Here is a 16,418-nt window from a genome sequence, read left to right on the forward strand (position 1 = left end):
GAAAATACAACGGAACGTTCTCACTTGCCTGAGTCCTTCGAAATTCAAGCACAAATACAAGATTAATCCTTCCTTTATGAGGTCTTGTCTTTAAGTCGCGGTATGTAATGATCCTCAGCACTGCAGCAGAGGGGAATAAAAAATGCAGGGATCATAAGCAGGGGGAGGACAGGGCTTACTTACATCAGGGTTTCTGCCACATGACAATAGGTTTGAGAGGGAAGAATAAGCTGGCAGCAGCAGCTGACAGTGCAAAAGGGAGAATGCAGAAGGCTGCCTTTTATATTATTGGTGACATTTCTAACACATGACAACAATTTCCATCTGTATTTAAGCCGGGAGTGTGAGAAAAAGAGCATTACATCACGACTCCTCTATTCCTAAGGGCTGTGGAAAATGTAGGCCAGAGGGATTAAAAAGCACCTGTATGTGCTGCAAATCTGAAACACCACCAGGCAGATTTCCCCCCTCCTCTCGCCCTCACCCTTTTTATTTCTCCATCACCTTCAGTGAGCCGCTGTTTGAGAATATGCTCAGGGAAGTGCAAAATGGTACTGTCCTGGTTTGCGAGGCGTGAGAACAGGGGAACGATGTGAGCGTGGATTGCTGGCTCTGACTCTCCCCATAGGAGATACAGCCCTCATTTTCACAAGCCAGCAGACAAAACACAGAGCATCGCTCTGCTTTCCTTTGCGCTTGTCCCAAGGGTTTGAAGCTTCTCTTAAAGTACTGACTTTCATCTTCCTTTTACATCTGCAGGGAATTTCAGTGACAGTAGCAGGGATTTCCCCCCTCCCATTTCTTTTACAGCCAGGACACAAGCAGGTATCTTTCTGAAAGCAAACATCAAGAACAGGGTTCAAAGATACTTCAGAAAAAGCACTTGACTGCTTCAGAGCCAGCAGGTGTCCGTTTTGGATGCTTTCTACCTTCCTCACATGGCAGGATGGCTGAGGTACAGCTCCAAAATCCCAAGAGATCCCAGAGCTTGGTGCAGAACCCCTGCTTCACCGCAGCCCTAAGACCCCGTGGGAGGTGCTGGTAGGGTGGGCGTGGGATGTCAAGGGCTCCTATGGAGACAGCACCAGCTGCTGCTGCAGCAAAAAGGGGTTCTGGACTGTATGAGTGTAGGTTGCAAATCACAGAGTCATTAAGGCTGGAAAAGACCACTATGATTATCATGAGCAACAAAACCCACATCCCTCAGTGCTACATCTCCACAGTTCTTGCACACCTCCAGGGATGGTGACTCCAACACGCCCCTGAACAGCTGTGCCAGTGCTTTGCCACTGTTTCTGAGAATAATTCCTCATAATATACAATTTTTCCTCAATCAAGCAAAGCAGCTCAGTATGAGCATAGATGTGAGAAACGGGCACGTGGTTTGGAGTATGACTATGCAAGGGCCAGGCAACACACGAAGAAAACATTACCTCTCTGCTCCACCAGGAAACCCAATGGTGCAAATACTAGCACTGCTCTTGCAGAACCGCCTGATCCCCCAAAGTGCTTCACGTGGATAGGGACAAGATGCCACCATGAGATTCATCATCCCACCTCTATGAGAGGCATGGGCACACATAAACAGGAGGATGGTTTAATTATCAGGATGTACTGCTGTTCCATTTGAGCAGGGACAAACATCTCCATGAAGATGCCCCTGGACACAGGGCTGGCCCACCATGTGTCTCTTGTTAAAGGGAAAAAAAGAATTCTTTGGTATTCAAGACCAAGACTGGATGTGGCCCTGGGCAACCTGATCCACTGCCTGATAAAATAAGGGAGCTGCAACTGGATGGTTGTTGAAGTCCCTTCCAACCCCACCATTTCTTTACTCAGGTGCTGCCTTCCCTATCTTTCAACAAGTCTCAGCTTGGTTGGTTGTGTCTGGCCAGCTTGCAGGCCCCATGGGAAGGCTAAAGCCTTTTGTAAGGATGGACTCAGAGCATGGATACGGTACATCTGAAGGTTGCACTGTGAAAACAAATAATTCTTAATTCCTTGCCCTTCCCCTTCACATCCACAAAATAAAGAATTCTGCTGAAGCCATACTGAAACACTCTCTGGATGATATTTCAGTGTGGCAGCACCTAATTGGAACATTCCAGAAGAAAAAAAAAAAAGCTTTATTAAATAAAGAAATGGAACATTTTACATCTATTCAGAGATGCAGCACCCCAGTCATTTATGAAAACGAGAACTCTTTCATTAGATTCAGAATGGGGAAAAAAGGAAACAATGAAATGACTTATTTTTAATCTGAGGTTTAAAGGCTTTTTTCCTTTCCAAAAAGAAAAGTCCCCCACACATAGAAAGAAATTCAATGCAAACCTCTGTTTCTGTATCATGAAAGCTCCTTCCAGCACCAGAGTAATCAATTTCTCAGAGTCTGTGTGGTCCACAGCAAAAGCCAAAGAAGGTATTTAAGTTTATACAGCCTTCAGCATTTTGATGGCTTGCTTTTGAAATATGACATGTTTAAATTTTATATCTTTTTCAAATTGGTTATGTCTTTAGAAAATGGTTGCTGTCAGTAGAAAAAAAAAACAGAAACAAAGGAGAATAAATGCAACTCAACCTGGCTTTGGAGCTGTTTGCACATGTTAAAAACAGAGTAATTCAAAGTTGCACCAAGAAAATTCTCAGAATTGTAATTACAGCTCCCCCCTTGTTGTATTATACCCAGGCTTGTTTTAGCATCAAACACTTTGTCTCATCTTAACAAATAAAAATACTACTTCACAGGAATGTTGCTCCCGTGCCAAATGCCACCAGATAAGCATCCATGCAAGATTACAAAAATGGTAAAAATGAAGTAAAAATACTTGGTCAAATGTAGAAGAACTCTGTACCTTTTCACGTGCAGAAAACCAAAGGCAAACCATAAATCACTTCAGGATGGGGAAAGATTTCTTTGTCCTCACGGTAACCCCAACTTCCCACCGTGGAACAAGACCATCTTGAGAAGAGATTTTACAGCTGGGATTTAACTTGCAGAGTGAAGAAGTGCGAGATGGAGCACTCTTGTAGGTAGGAACAAACCTCTCCAACAGGCTTCTCAATCTTTCATCCGCGCATTTTGGATCCAATTCACTTACCATGTGGGAACAGCAAATGGGGAACAAACTGTGAATTCAAATAACTGTAAACTCAGCAAGATGTGGAAATAAAACACAGATGGTGCACTTCAGATGAAGGGTCAGTGTTTCAGTGACGCTTTCCACTTTTACATTCTGATAGGTGATGTATAACAACAACCTCCTCTCTGAGACAGCCCTAAATAAAGTGGAAAACACAGAGGGCAGTGATACTCCTGAGGAAGGTGGGAGGAGCTCAGCTTGCTTTGTTGAGTTCATAGGTTAGCTGCTTGAGCATTAACATTTAGGAGTGGAAGTTGTCTCTGCTGGATGGATGCTGCTGAGAAAAGTATTCTCAGCTGCCCCAGCTCCTGGGCATGCAATGGCAAGGTGTGCTCTGCCTGATGCCCCTGACACCCACTTGGTCCCTTCTTCCCCACCACAACTCCAGGAAGCCTTCGCAGGAGCTGATCTGATACATGACAGCAAGAGCCAAGAACATGACTGCTTCTAGCAGCATTACTCTGTGTCAACCCTCACAAAGGGCCCAATACTAAAATACCTCTGGAGGCCCACATTTGGCTTGCCTGAAGGCTGGGCTCATTCTTTCCTCCAGAACTGATCTTGTTCTGAATCTCAGGAACGGAATTTCAGGATGACTTTATCCTTGCTGTGAAGCTTTAATTGCATGCCCAGGGCCCTCCAAGAAAGGGCCTGCTTGCAAGCACAAGTTCAAAGAAAAAAACAAAACAGTAAGTACAGAGTAGATGACAGAAGAACTATAAATCTATAGGAGCTTGAAATGTCAGATAGAGAGGAGCAGTAGTGATTGTGAGGTGACTATTACCTTCAAAATATGCCGGAGGTTGTTTATTGGATCAGAGTTAATGAGGGAGAAATCTAATAGAACCATAATATTAAATTTACCATTTTAATGGTACCATCAATGTTCTGTAATGTGGGCAATTTGCAAGGTGTCTGTCAGCACAGCTCTCAGAGAGGTTAGTTACACGGCCGCAGCACTATCGCGCCCCGGCAGCTGCTCCTTGTAGAAGATGCACTGCGTTCAGCAGAGGATTGCAGTAGCAATCTGAGATAGCAATATATATTTTAATCACAAGAACGCTAAAATGGGGAAGATTGATGAGCGTGATAGGGTTCTATATTCCTGAAAGACCTGGATTCAGCTCTGCCCAGATGTTGAGCACAGCCTTCCATTGCCATTCTGAGTCCTGCTGGGTTTTCCTCAGCCCTCTCGCACATCTACATTTCTCAAACCCTTTAAACACTTGGAATGAGGAGAGCTAATAATATCCTCACCGTTTAAGCTCAATTTTCAGATCTCACATAGTGCCAGCTCACCCTCCCAGCACACAAACAGACACACAGACAAAAAAAGGACACTGCATAGCCCGGAAAAACATGAAAGAATGGTAGGAAGGGCTCAGAGACAAAGAAGTAAGTAAATGAAAATAAGGACAATATCCAGTTTCAAGCTTCTACTGACTAATTCGAGACCTACAAACAGTAAGAAATGGTAATGCTGCATTTATAATTATCCATCTGCTCACGCATTCAAAGGAAGTTTGCTGAAGGAAGCAGCTTCTTAATTTGGAGTTCCTCTTTCCTCTGCCACCTGCCCCAGCCCCTCTATTCTGATGTATACAAGTTCAAATTCCAAACACAGCAAAGATGGCCTGCATATTTCAGCAAATGACAATCTCCCCTTAAGTAGCTGTAAAGGAACAGTAACGGAGTATTGGCCGTGTTAGAGTTGCTGTAATGGTATGAGATAAAATCCCCCATTTATCCAACAGGAGATACTGCCTCTTCTTCCAAACCTCAACATTTCTTTACGGTAGGTATTGTTTTTTGTAAATGAAGTGTTGGACCTGAAGCTTGAAGAACTGCAGGTAAGGAATGAGCGATGAAGAATGAAATAAAGCCATGGCTAATGATGCTTCTAGGGATCTGATATTGTAGAGCTTCCAGACCAGCGCCTACCTGGTTACACATTGCTACATCTCTCATTCTGAAGATACATTAGCCTTTCAAAAGCCATTTATTAAACATTTTCATTTAAGTAATAATTTTCACAGTTCTCAGTGAAACAGATGTATTCCCTCTTAAAATTAAATTAAGAGCAGTCTGGGACATTACACAGCCCTTTAAGAGGGATTCAGGGAACTAGCATCCCCCTTAAACAAATCTGTGCTGGCAACGACCCAGAAATCTTGTCTTCATAACTCACAGCTCTAATTATTCAAAAGGACATTATAAAAGAAGGATACATCTAGGCCGTTATGACTAACAGGAAAGATTTATTTCTCCTTCAGTAGGGGTGGAACTGGAAATATTTGCTCTATTTTTTTTTTTTTTCCCTACCTTCCTGCTCAATAGGAAGGAAAAAATTAAAGTAGATCAATGAAGATTAATTTACAGTGCTATTCCTAGTACAGGTACTGGGTATGACTCTCCCCAGAGAAAACCAGCCCGCAGAATCAGAACCCTTTTCTAAATGATTGCATGGCTAATCTGCTCCCTGCTGAAATGAAGGCAGAAAGGATTAGGGCACAAATACAGCACACTTAAAGCGAAAAAGCATGGAAAAGTTAAACTCATAATTGTTTGAAGATGGAATACAGCAAAACTGCTTCCCCATCTAAACAATTCAGGAGTTTGCACCTGCTGTTGCCCTGAGTACTGACATCTTTGACTAAAGAAGCAAAGAACACACAGCGCAACACATCTGAGCTCAAACACACCTACAGAGGATGGGTGCTTTCTGGAGGGTATTTCAGGATTAACTCCAAGCACTCATCCCAAACACACCGTCAGAGGAAGAACAGGTTAAAGCATGGCTACGCATTTGATTTTCCCTAATGTTAAACTGCTCATTCTGCTGGCTTGTAGGATAATCAATACACTACAAACCATGAACAGAGACAAGGCAGCGATTGAAAAGAAATCAAACTGCTTGGTTGATGAAATCAAAAGCTGGACAGTGCAGCCATCACTGGAGATTTAAGTAGGACACTTTGTCATTGTATAAAGGGGACACTCAACACTTTGGCCACATACTCCTCTGCTGATTTTCATACTGTGACTTTTGGAGACATCGTGGTTTGGCTCTTTTGTAGTTTTAATTGCGATGGTGAATAAAAGCACTGCAGGACAAAGCGAGTTTTGATGCAACTGATCTGAGGGTAATTCAACTCCACCCCTTCAATCACCCAATATCTCATCTCTTGGCCTTCCAAGAGACTCACAGCCTTACAGAAACCTTTGCATGTCAAAGCACATGCATGTACTTGGTTTGCACTACCTAAACAGCCACTTGCAGGTGCTCTGCTGCAGTACAAAGCAACTGTAAGTGAAAAAATGTAAAACAAAGTACCCTGGGGACAAATATAGAAAACTAGGCATGTAATACCTTCCCACACTTCCTACCCAAATCTCCTTTGGCAAGAGAGAGCTCATAGGGCTGAGATCTTTGCTTTGTACTGTTCTCTGGAGACTCATGCAATTCCAACTGGATGTACAGCAAAATACAAAAAAGCTCTTTCTCACAAATGGGTAAGCAGATGGAGCAATATTTGCTATCATAAGTGCTTTTATTTCCAAAAGTAAAAAAAAACCAAACCAATAGTTCCACTGGCACAAATTGCACTATTGATCTAAAAAGACTGACCAGATGGAAAAAAAAAAAAAAAAGGTCTGAAGTCTCCTACATCAAGCAGAAATGACAGTGTATGGAAAGGAACTAAAGAGTTATCAATCCTATCGCTCAAAATGGGGCATTTTTCTCTCTCAAACCTGAAGAAGAACCCAGTTCATTAATTTGTGAGATAGTTATATCCCTGAAAACTGACTCCGCTGCAGTTCTGCACTCTCTGGAACACAGCAACAGGAATTTCCTAAGCCCACTTGTTGCACTCAAGATACAATCCCTGCTGGAAATACAGTGAGAAAAAGTAAATTTGAGTACATTAATTGGCATGAAAAATACACCCCATATTCTTTGGAGTTAGATAACAGAAGAAAATGTTCCTGAGAAACGATCCTTACGTACTGCTGGTAGCTGTGCATTGCAGCATTGTGATAAAGGCACTATTTTAAACAATATTTCAAACTCTCTGTTCAACAGGTCTTGTGAAACAATTCATTACTGTTCTTGTGTTGGAAAAAGATCAGCCCACTGTTCATCACCTTATCAGTGTGCGCTTTCAGATGAATATTTCATGGACTCTGCAACTTTTTCTCATTACAAAAGCAAAATTACACTTCTAGGAAAGGAACAGCAACAAAAGGAACTTGGATAATAAATATGGCTACAGCTCCGGAAAGCTTTTGAGAATTCAAAGAACATTTGTTTACATAAACTGATGATTTATTGCCTGTGGAGAAAAATAATTTGCACTGTCAGTGATTCTGTTTACTCTTAATAAAAATTAGTAACTAAAAATAATTTCAAATTGTGGCTCAAATATCCCCACATGTAAGAGCACGTGCAGCTCTAATATAAAGGCCTTTCTGCTTCATTTCAACCTTTTTTTTTTTTTTTTTGCAGCATACAGACAACCTGTTATACTCAACATTCTAAAGAAAAGAATCACCTATAAGCTGGTTTCCATGTCATCCTATCAATTCGTTATGAATGAATCGATGACAAACAGCTTTAGAAGCTCTCCTGGGAGATGATCCCTACCCACACAGGGTCTCTGCCCCTCCGTGAGTTGCAGCTGAAGATGGCTATGCACATAGCAGCACACCTGAGTTCTGGAGCAGTTTACACTGGTAGTACAATGATCCACGAAGACACCTATCCAGCTAATACAATCCCACATGCTTTTCCTCACCTGCTGCTGAACTCTTTCCAAAAAATACTGCAAAGTTCCCTTGGAAGAACACGTTCCCTTTGCAGCAGTTGCTTGGTACACTTCAGCAGGAAATCCAAGCATGAGAGCACTCAAGCCAAATGGGTGCCGGGGAGTCACTGCCTTCCTGAGCCTCCTTACAGAGCGCTCAACACTTACACTATTGATTTTTATCCATTCCTTCCCATTCCGCTCCACAGACCAACCTCAATGCTGGAGCTACTGCTCTGTAATTGATGACACGGGAACAGATCAAACTGTGGGATGGCAGAGAACAACCAGCAGAAATGAAAGTGGCATCTCTCTAACGTTAAACTCTCCTGCCAATTATCCCGGGGCACATACTTGTTTTGGGAAAGTGAATCAACTGCTGAATGAAGACCCCTCAAGGTTTTAAAAGTCAACTTTGGGAAGGAAAAAAAAAATCATCAAAAGATTGTTACAGGGTGTCTAGGCTGACAACATCTAAGGCTTAAGTCTGGGCTGGGCGTTGCGTTGTCCCTGTTCCAGCTGTCACAAAGGACTCCCTTCTATCTGAGTTTTTAAGTCTACAGCCAGACGAAGGAAGGAATTGCACAGAACTGAAATAAGACAAAAATAGAATAGACATGGATAGGAAGGAGACTACTGGTGTGTTAGTTTATCCATGCCTGCATCACGTGCACTCTTTGGCAAGTAAAGATATGGTAAAGCCCCACCAGAGCTGTCCTTGGACATTACAGCACTCAAGCAAACGTGCTCAGGCAGAACAAGACCAGCAACCCACCCCGAGCACGCACAGAGATAAGCTTCTATGGAAATAATCTCTGAATTCTTCTTCACACGCTGTAAAAATAAAACTGCTGTCAGGCTGTTGAGAAGAAGCAACTAGGCCAAATGGCCAGTGCTGCTTGTTTATTTTAAACAGATGCCCTCTACCATCGTTTCAAAACGAGGCAGATAATCCTGTCTGTTCAGCCTCCCACAAGCAGTGGTTCAGGCACACTGCTGCACCATCGCACCACAGGAAGCTGCTATCACATCTCTTTCTCAGTTAACACTATTGCACAGCTATCTCAAGGTAAGGCTATTTGGAAACACCTATTTAGGATGCAGTAGCATGGATACATTCCCACACACGTACTTCCAACTGTTCATACTTTCCATGTAGCCGACTTTCATATACAGCAATCCTATTTGAGGAGTTCTGCTCCTAGAAACACTCCTTGAAACCTGATGTCCTAACACTCCATTCACACCACGGACTCACAGCCTGATCCCAGATCAGGTGCAATACAAACCACATCAACTTCTCTTGAGGTGCCCCACACAGCCACAGATCTGCCCTTCTGTTCTCAGGGCTCCTTCCAGCTCAGTTTTCCCCACCTAAGTGAAACCCATGCTAGAAAAAAAAAGCTGTAGGCAAACTCTCTGCATGAGCCAGAGCACTTCTAGTGTAGTCATGGACAGTAATGATGAGACTGTTGCTAAGTCACAGCCTGCTCCAAGCTCAATGGAGCCATTAACTAGCCCACTAATAGAGCATTCTTTCTGGTGGTCTTTATTACACACATCAGACAATTGGAAAAATGTGCTACTTCAAAACAAAATAAGGCAAAGGGGATAGCTAGAGCCTGGCTCAACATCTTGCTAATCTGGATAATGCACTGAAGTTCTGCTTTTTTTTCTTGTTTTGACAGAGGATCCTATGTGCTGGAATGAGAATACTTATCTATTTAAACACATACAGCAACTCTGCTGGAGTTTAAGGTGCTGATTTCTCTTATGCACAAGACAGAAATACTGTAAAAAGAAATAAATCAAAGTCTGAGACCCAGCATGTGAAGTCAACAGGAAGAAAGTGGAGGAAACAACACACAGTTGGCTTAGCTAAAATAAAAGCTAGTTCAGTGGCTGAACAGCACTTTTTCAAAGATTTGCACATTGCAAATGCATGGCTTCATTAGTACATATGCACCATCCAAATACATAAACAAGGCATCCCGCCTCTCTTTGCTCTGGCTGAGTCCTAGATTACGATGTTGAAACAGTAAAATCCAGAGAGTGCTTTGTGTCTGCAAATAAACCCGTGGGTGTGGTGTGACAACAACAGCAGAGCACTGGGGATGGCACAACCACCAAACTTGGAGGCCACCTGGAAGCCTGGCACAGCTGTTGTTTACTATGGATCTCAGCAGGAAAAATCAGCTCAATGGGAAGGAGGGAGCTCAGGGCATGAAGGGCAGGAGGAGGCATGCTGGGGGCAGAGGGAGGCACAAAGGCTGGCCAGCACTGAGGCAGCACTGTTGGCTGCTTCCCATCTGAATCAATACTTAAAGACTTTGGTTTGTGAAAATAATTGATTCATCTCCTTCTTTCAATTATGCCTTTCAGGTGCATTTCTAGGTTTCATCTCTTTGCAGACAGTTCCCGTGTTTAGCAGTAAAGTCACCTGCTCTCTCAGAAGACCATACCTGTTCCATCCATTTATGCACTTCCCTTTGGGATCAGACATCATCCCAATACTCTTGTCTTACAGACCATTCTTATCCAGCTCTCCTACAGTAAAAAATCTAAGTGACGCTTAAGCAGCAGTAACCACATGGGATCCTCACTACACATTTTTAAGGAAGAACTGGTTAACATCACCTACCTCCGTTTTGAATTTAGTAATTATCACTTCATTTAGCCCTTCTATTAGTGCAACACAAAGCAGCTGGCAGGCCCAGCACTCTCTGTCCAAGTGACCTTGTGTTCTTGTTCGTGTTTACCACATAATCAGCAGCGTATTCCATTTTCAAAATACAAGACTCCATAATCCATTAGCACTAGAGATTGGTCCAGGGCCCTGGATTTACTGGTCACGTGTGCCAAGGAATAAAAATGAGTGCACCACTAGATTAATCTCCAGACCTGTAAAGCATTCCAACCTACCATGCATCCAGTAGCCTGGCTCAAATTCACACACCAATATTAGCATCATTCTTTAAAGCTACCACTAATACCATCCCAACAGTACACGAAGAGAAAATTAAATGTTACCTGCTTTATAACTCAGCAAGTATGGAGACATACAGTAACTGACTCCATTACTCAGATTTTCCATGCATGAAATAACAGGAGTACTGATGTTCTTAGCAGTTTGTCAGCAATACGTACCTCTTCCTGCTACATCCAAGAGGCAGAAATTGCTTTTGCTGGTCTTAATTTTAAATCAGAAGTCTTTAGCAAGTCCAAGTAGATTAGCTCACCATCAAGTTAAATACATTAGAGAAAAGAATCAGTGGAAAGCATCTCAAAACGTAACCTTGGCAACACACAAAATGCTTCCAATGAACTTCACTCATTTGCTTTATTTGCTGCTTCAGAAATTGGAATGTAACACATAGGCAGAAGGACATTAGCATCAAGACATTGCATTTACCAAGCCTAAAACACCACATGTGTTTCCTTAGAAGGCACTTTCCGCATTACACCTTAAAATCCTGCAGCCAAGCAAGTTAGACAATTCCAAACTAATCATATTTCACAATAACAGAAAATGGAAGTATTCAATAGAAAACAGCAATCCATATTTATTCTTCACGTCCACACACAGCACTTTAAAGGTAATTTGGTTCATGCTTTCAACTGATAAAATGAAAACAAACTCAACAGCGACATACAACGTCTGCCATTTGAAGAATCAGCATTTATCAGTGTTATCACACAGCTTTAACTGTGGCCCTACACAGTTCCCCCGCATGCAACACTTAGATTGAAAACAGCTATTACTCTACCTACCATTATGTGGTATTTGTTGGCAAATACTGATTCTTGAGTGGCAACATCATTATTCAGTGTTTATACAAGTCTACCAGGATAAACAACCTCTGATTCATGTCGACAAAGAGAGTTTAAAAACGTTTTGCTGCTCCTTTCAGCATGCTGTAACTACGAGTTTACGAGTCCTTATCCAAGCCCAACCTGAAATTCAGAGCATTTTCCTCAGAGCTCATCAAGGCCCAGAGAAACAACAAGCAGAAAACCAGATCATTTCATTGCACCATTTTCCAACTTCCAGGAGAGGACACGAGAAACAATCTTTTTCTACTTTTTTGTATACTTTCCCAAAAAGCAAAGTACAATCTGATTTTGGGTAGAGTCTGAAGTTCTGAAGATTACCACCCCCTCCAAACTTTTCAGCTCTATCCTTGTTTGGTTTTAGGGTGAAGAAGAGCATTCCTTTGTTAGCTTCACTAACTTTTGCTGCTTATCTCCTTTTGGAGCTGAGGATGACCTTCCAACAATGGCAGTTTCCTGTTTCCATGTCACCCAGCCACAAAACGCTGATCAATTTCTCACATAAAAGAAGCATCAGAAACAAAGCTTTGCTAACAAAATATAGAAGGCATATTTTATTCATAGATTTCAAATCAATGCAGAAGCACGCACCATAACAACATTAATGAGCTCTTCCTAAGGCCATCAGCTGGTTTCCTTGTAAGCACTCCCTGAACCCTATTTGCTGTCACATGTGGAATTCTGCCCAGTCCGAAACCTGAGCTGCACACACGAAGGCTGCCCCCAGTAAATCAATAAAAGCAAAAACGATACGACAAGTAATCCAGCAGGCCAGTGGTTTGTTACTTACAAGGCACAGCATGGCGATAAAGGTTATCTCTAATAGTCTGTTGTAGATCGTGATCCGGCGATCCTTTCTGAAACCTCTGGTTGAGATAATGTCTCAGGTCTTTGTTCAGTCTGCTTCCTGCAAGGAAAACACAGCCATTTATTTACTTCTAAATGCACACAATTAACATTTCCAATTCAGGCAAATGTTAGGCCTCCATTCAGAGTCCCCTAAATAATGGCATGCTGACTTCACGAGTGGAGGCTCATCTTCCTCTACAAATGGCTAATTACCAAAAATAACCCGCTGTAAACAAGAGGTCTCTCTCGTCTCATAATGCATCTTTCTTCTTGTGGTGTTAAGCAGATCATCATTCCCTTTTATCACTTATTTGTCTGAGCAAATAGAGAAAGACAGATGATGTGAAATTGATGAAAAATAATAAAGGTATTGTTTTTGCAGCTCATTGGAGAGCGAGCTGGGCAAAGAGATAAAAAGCAAAGGCACTAATATAGCTGAACATGGCACAAAATCTAAGAATGATACTTTGCACTGGTGTCTACCCTAACATACAGTTGGGAAAGAATGAGAGAGCTCAGAGTAACCAAAGTCCTTAGAAAACCAACAGGATAATATTCAACACTTCTCACTTAAGTTTATTTCCCCATTCATAGAATCATTATAGAACCATAGAATGGCTTGGGTTGGAAGGGACCCCAAGGATCATCAAGCTCCAACCCCCTACCGCAGGCAGGGCTGCCAACCTCCAGATTTAATGCTAGACTTTAATTCAGCTCTGAACACTTCCATAAGTATGTGAGAATAAAGACAGATGTGCTAAAAACAACCACCACCAAAAAAAGAGAGATTTAGTTGTAAATGAACACGGAACACTGAATACTTTCCTGAAGTGGAATGTAAGAACTGAGTAACTTCATGAAGTATTTTCCCAGAAATTAAATATTCTCAAATAATGCTGATCTCAATTTGACTGAAAAGCAAAAACCCCACGCGAACCTATAGAGAATGGGGAATGAAACCCCTTCTGCTCTTAAAAAGGGGAGTGGAAAATAACTCACACAGGCTGAGGCAGTGGGAGGAGAGCTGGTTTGCCAAAAATGGTGGGACATCCCTTGAGCTGAAAACGAATCGCTGGCGGCTAGGACTGTACTGGGAGAAGAAGCATACTTCTTTCCTTTGCTAGGCACCTTATTTATGGCTACAGGCAGATCTCAAGCAGTGAGCTGCATGGACCTTGAGCTGAACTCCTACAGCTGTTTCTATGGTCTTTCATAATCATAATCATGACGTTTTTAGACGGTGAACATGTAATGCAGAGGCCAGCCCAATACTTGTGACACCGAATGAAGCGTTGCAGTTAGAGGTTCCTGGCTGGAGCCTCTATGAACCACTGCAAAACAAAGCAAGAGTAATAATGCCGCAACATAGGGCCGTTGGACAGCAGCTCTGTGAGGCAGCAGCGGTCCAAAGCAAATGAGAAACAGTGCAGAGCATTTAGCAAACAAGGGCAGGAACAGTGATCTGCCTAAGGAAGGTCTGCAGTAATGTTGGTTTCAAAACAAACAATAATAAAAATGATCTTAATCTGAAAAGGAAGTTAAATTCCATAAAATAAAATAGGTGATCTGTATGCTCATTTGCTGCTGTTATTTTTAAGATTACGTTTATTATTGAAGGAAGGAGAGACGAAGGAAGGGTTAAGCAGTGGCCCTCTTTCCTTACAAGAAGTGTTCAGAGACCAAGATGCTCACTGCAAGAATGGCTGAAACAATAAAACTGAAGAAAGGCAGACGAACCATTCTCATCACGTTGTCCTGACTGACCCCAAGCAACACCTCTCACTCCAGGAGCAGATGATCAGGCTGGTTTCTAAGAAACTATCTTTGGCTGTTCCACCATTGCACATAACAACCTAGGAGGTGCTTGAATGGCCTGTGGGCTGCGGCATTCCCATTTCAGATCAGCCCTCCCAAGCTCAGGTGTTTGGTGGATGCTGAGTCTTTTGACTCCAGAGAGGGAGACCGGGCATGACAAAGAGCATCCTCAAAAATAATCAAACACTTCTTTCAGTGGAGCAGTTCACATTTTTCTTTGCATATGATAGTGACACAAGGTGGTTACTTATAGCCAAAAAAACTAAGCATGATGAGCAGTTTGGACATAATGCAACCACTTATTCCAGTGAAGAAAAAAAGTATGTATCCTACAGACTTCCTCCTGAAATACTGTGCAATTCATGATTTAACAATTAATGTCACAATCATGAAAAGGCTCGACTGAGATTGGGTCTTCTCGACCACAGGAAGCATGCAATTTACTAATGATATCTGCAGTTATCTTCCCTCTGACTCCATTCATTGAGTATCTCGGTCTATTACAGCCTCCACTTAAAGGTTTGGCTCTCTATTTCACAGTAGCTGGTATTTCAAGCTGAGTCACTGATGTGCTGACCAAGATGGCAGTTGCAAATGCAGGGACTAGAGCAATACTTGCATACTTCTTCCTTCAGGGAGCTCATTCCTATTACATGTATTTGAAATGGGAAGGAGGAAAAAAAAAAAAAAAAAAAAAGGAAGAAGAAGAAGAAGAAAAAATACCCTCACTGCACCACATTTTTGTTGCTAAATTCCAGAAAATTCCAGATGGAAAAAAGGCTTCTTGCAGCTGAGCCCAGGGCTGTGGACAAAAGCAGGCTCATCCCTTACAGCCCACTGCAGAGTATGGGAAGTGAAAATGAGCTAACACAGAAACAAACCCCTTACAAAAAGCTCCCACAGGAATCCACCACAGAACATGCTGGATTCTTTATCACTTCAAATGTTTCAGTCCACATGCTCAATACCAACATTCCCAAGCAGATTCTAGAGCTAGACGCAAGTTTACAAAGGCTCATACACTCTTTCTGAGCCCCACAATTCCTAAGAATCAGAAAGACACATCAGTGGCACCTCAGAACCTCCCACGTGCAAACTGCAGCACTAAAACTCATTCTGACCTCCATGGGCATCCCTGCCTCATTCACTGCTCCCTCTGCAAGAGTCTCACCACTGATGGCTTCTGCCCATACATCAGCCCAAGGCTGGGTTAAAAAGGAATGCAGCACCATCTGATTTTATGCACAAGTCCTCCCCTTTGTAAAATCTAATTTGAGGCATCAGTTGTGCTAAGAATACACCTGGATTCAGTTTCCTTAGAGATGAGCTGTGTAACACTGCAAAACACTCCTCTGTTTTCAAGGAGATTGGATCTCACATTTGTTCTTTGGGAGAACCTTCCTTTTCTTCTCTCTAAGCACATGTACAGAGGCCATACAGTGGTAGGAGCAGGCCAACTGCAGCTGCAGTCCAGAGCAGATTGGTGAGTGCCCAGACCTTCTTTCCTGCTGGCCAGGCTAGGTGGGAAATGCATTGATTTACCCAAAGAAAAATTACTACGTCCTTTCCATAATCGAAACTGGGCCGAGATGTTCAGTGCAGATCACACATTAAAAAACAAACAAACAAACAACCCACTACGTAAATAATTTTTTTTCCTACTAAAATCATTGAAGTTAATACTTGAAAAATTAAGAATTAAAACACGTTACAGAATTGTTGTTGTTGAAACAGTTGCTTTCCATTTTTCAGCCCTGGAACAATGAAACAGTGCCTTTCTTCACATGAGAGCCAACCTTCCAATGCTGCTCCAGATCTGAGAAGTTTCCATCCTATTACCAAAACTCTTTACCTTTTACAAAGGGTGACTTATTGTATGTCTGTTTTTCTCAATTACTCTTAATTATTGTACTGCATCTCAGAGCAGGTCAATCATTCTCTCAAACCATTATACTGTAATAATACCTTAGTAACAAAA

The 16,418-nt window shown here is 42.2% G+C and overlaps 1 protein-coding gene across 1 annotated transcript in view; it reads right to left on the reverse strand.

Moving 5' to 3' along the window:
* Nucleotides 1-16,418, reverse strand: part of MAGI1 (membrane associated guanylate kinase, WW and PDZ domain containing 1) — a gene marked incomplete at both ends in the record, with an annotated part of 285,270 nt that overhangs the window by 133,305 nt on the left and 135,547 nt on the right. The window contains one exon of the mRNA XM_079540300.1: nt 12,567-12,683. Within this exon, the coding sequence (XP_079396426.1) occupies nt 12,567-12,683 (117 nt within the window). The remainder of the gene's footprint in view (nt 1-12,566; nt 12,684-16,418) is intronic.

Source organism: Tetrao urogallus (assembly GCF_951394365.1).
Source record: "Tetrao urogallus genome assembly, chromosome: 10".
NCBI classification, from domain to species: Eukaryota; Metazoa; Chordata; class Aves; order Galliformes; family Phasianidae; genus Tetrao; species Tetrao urogallus.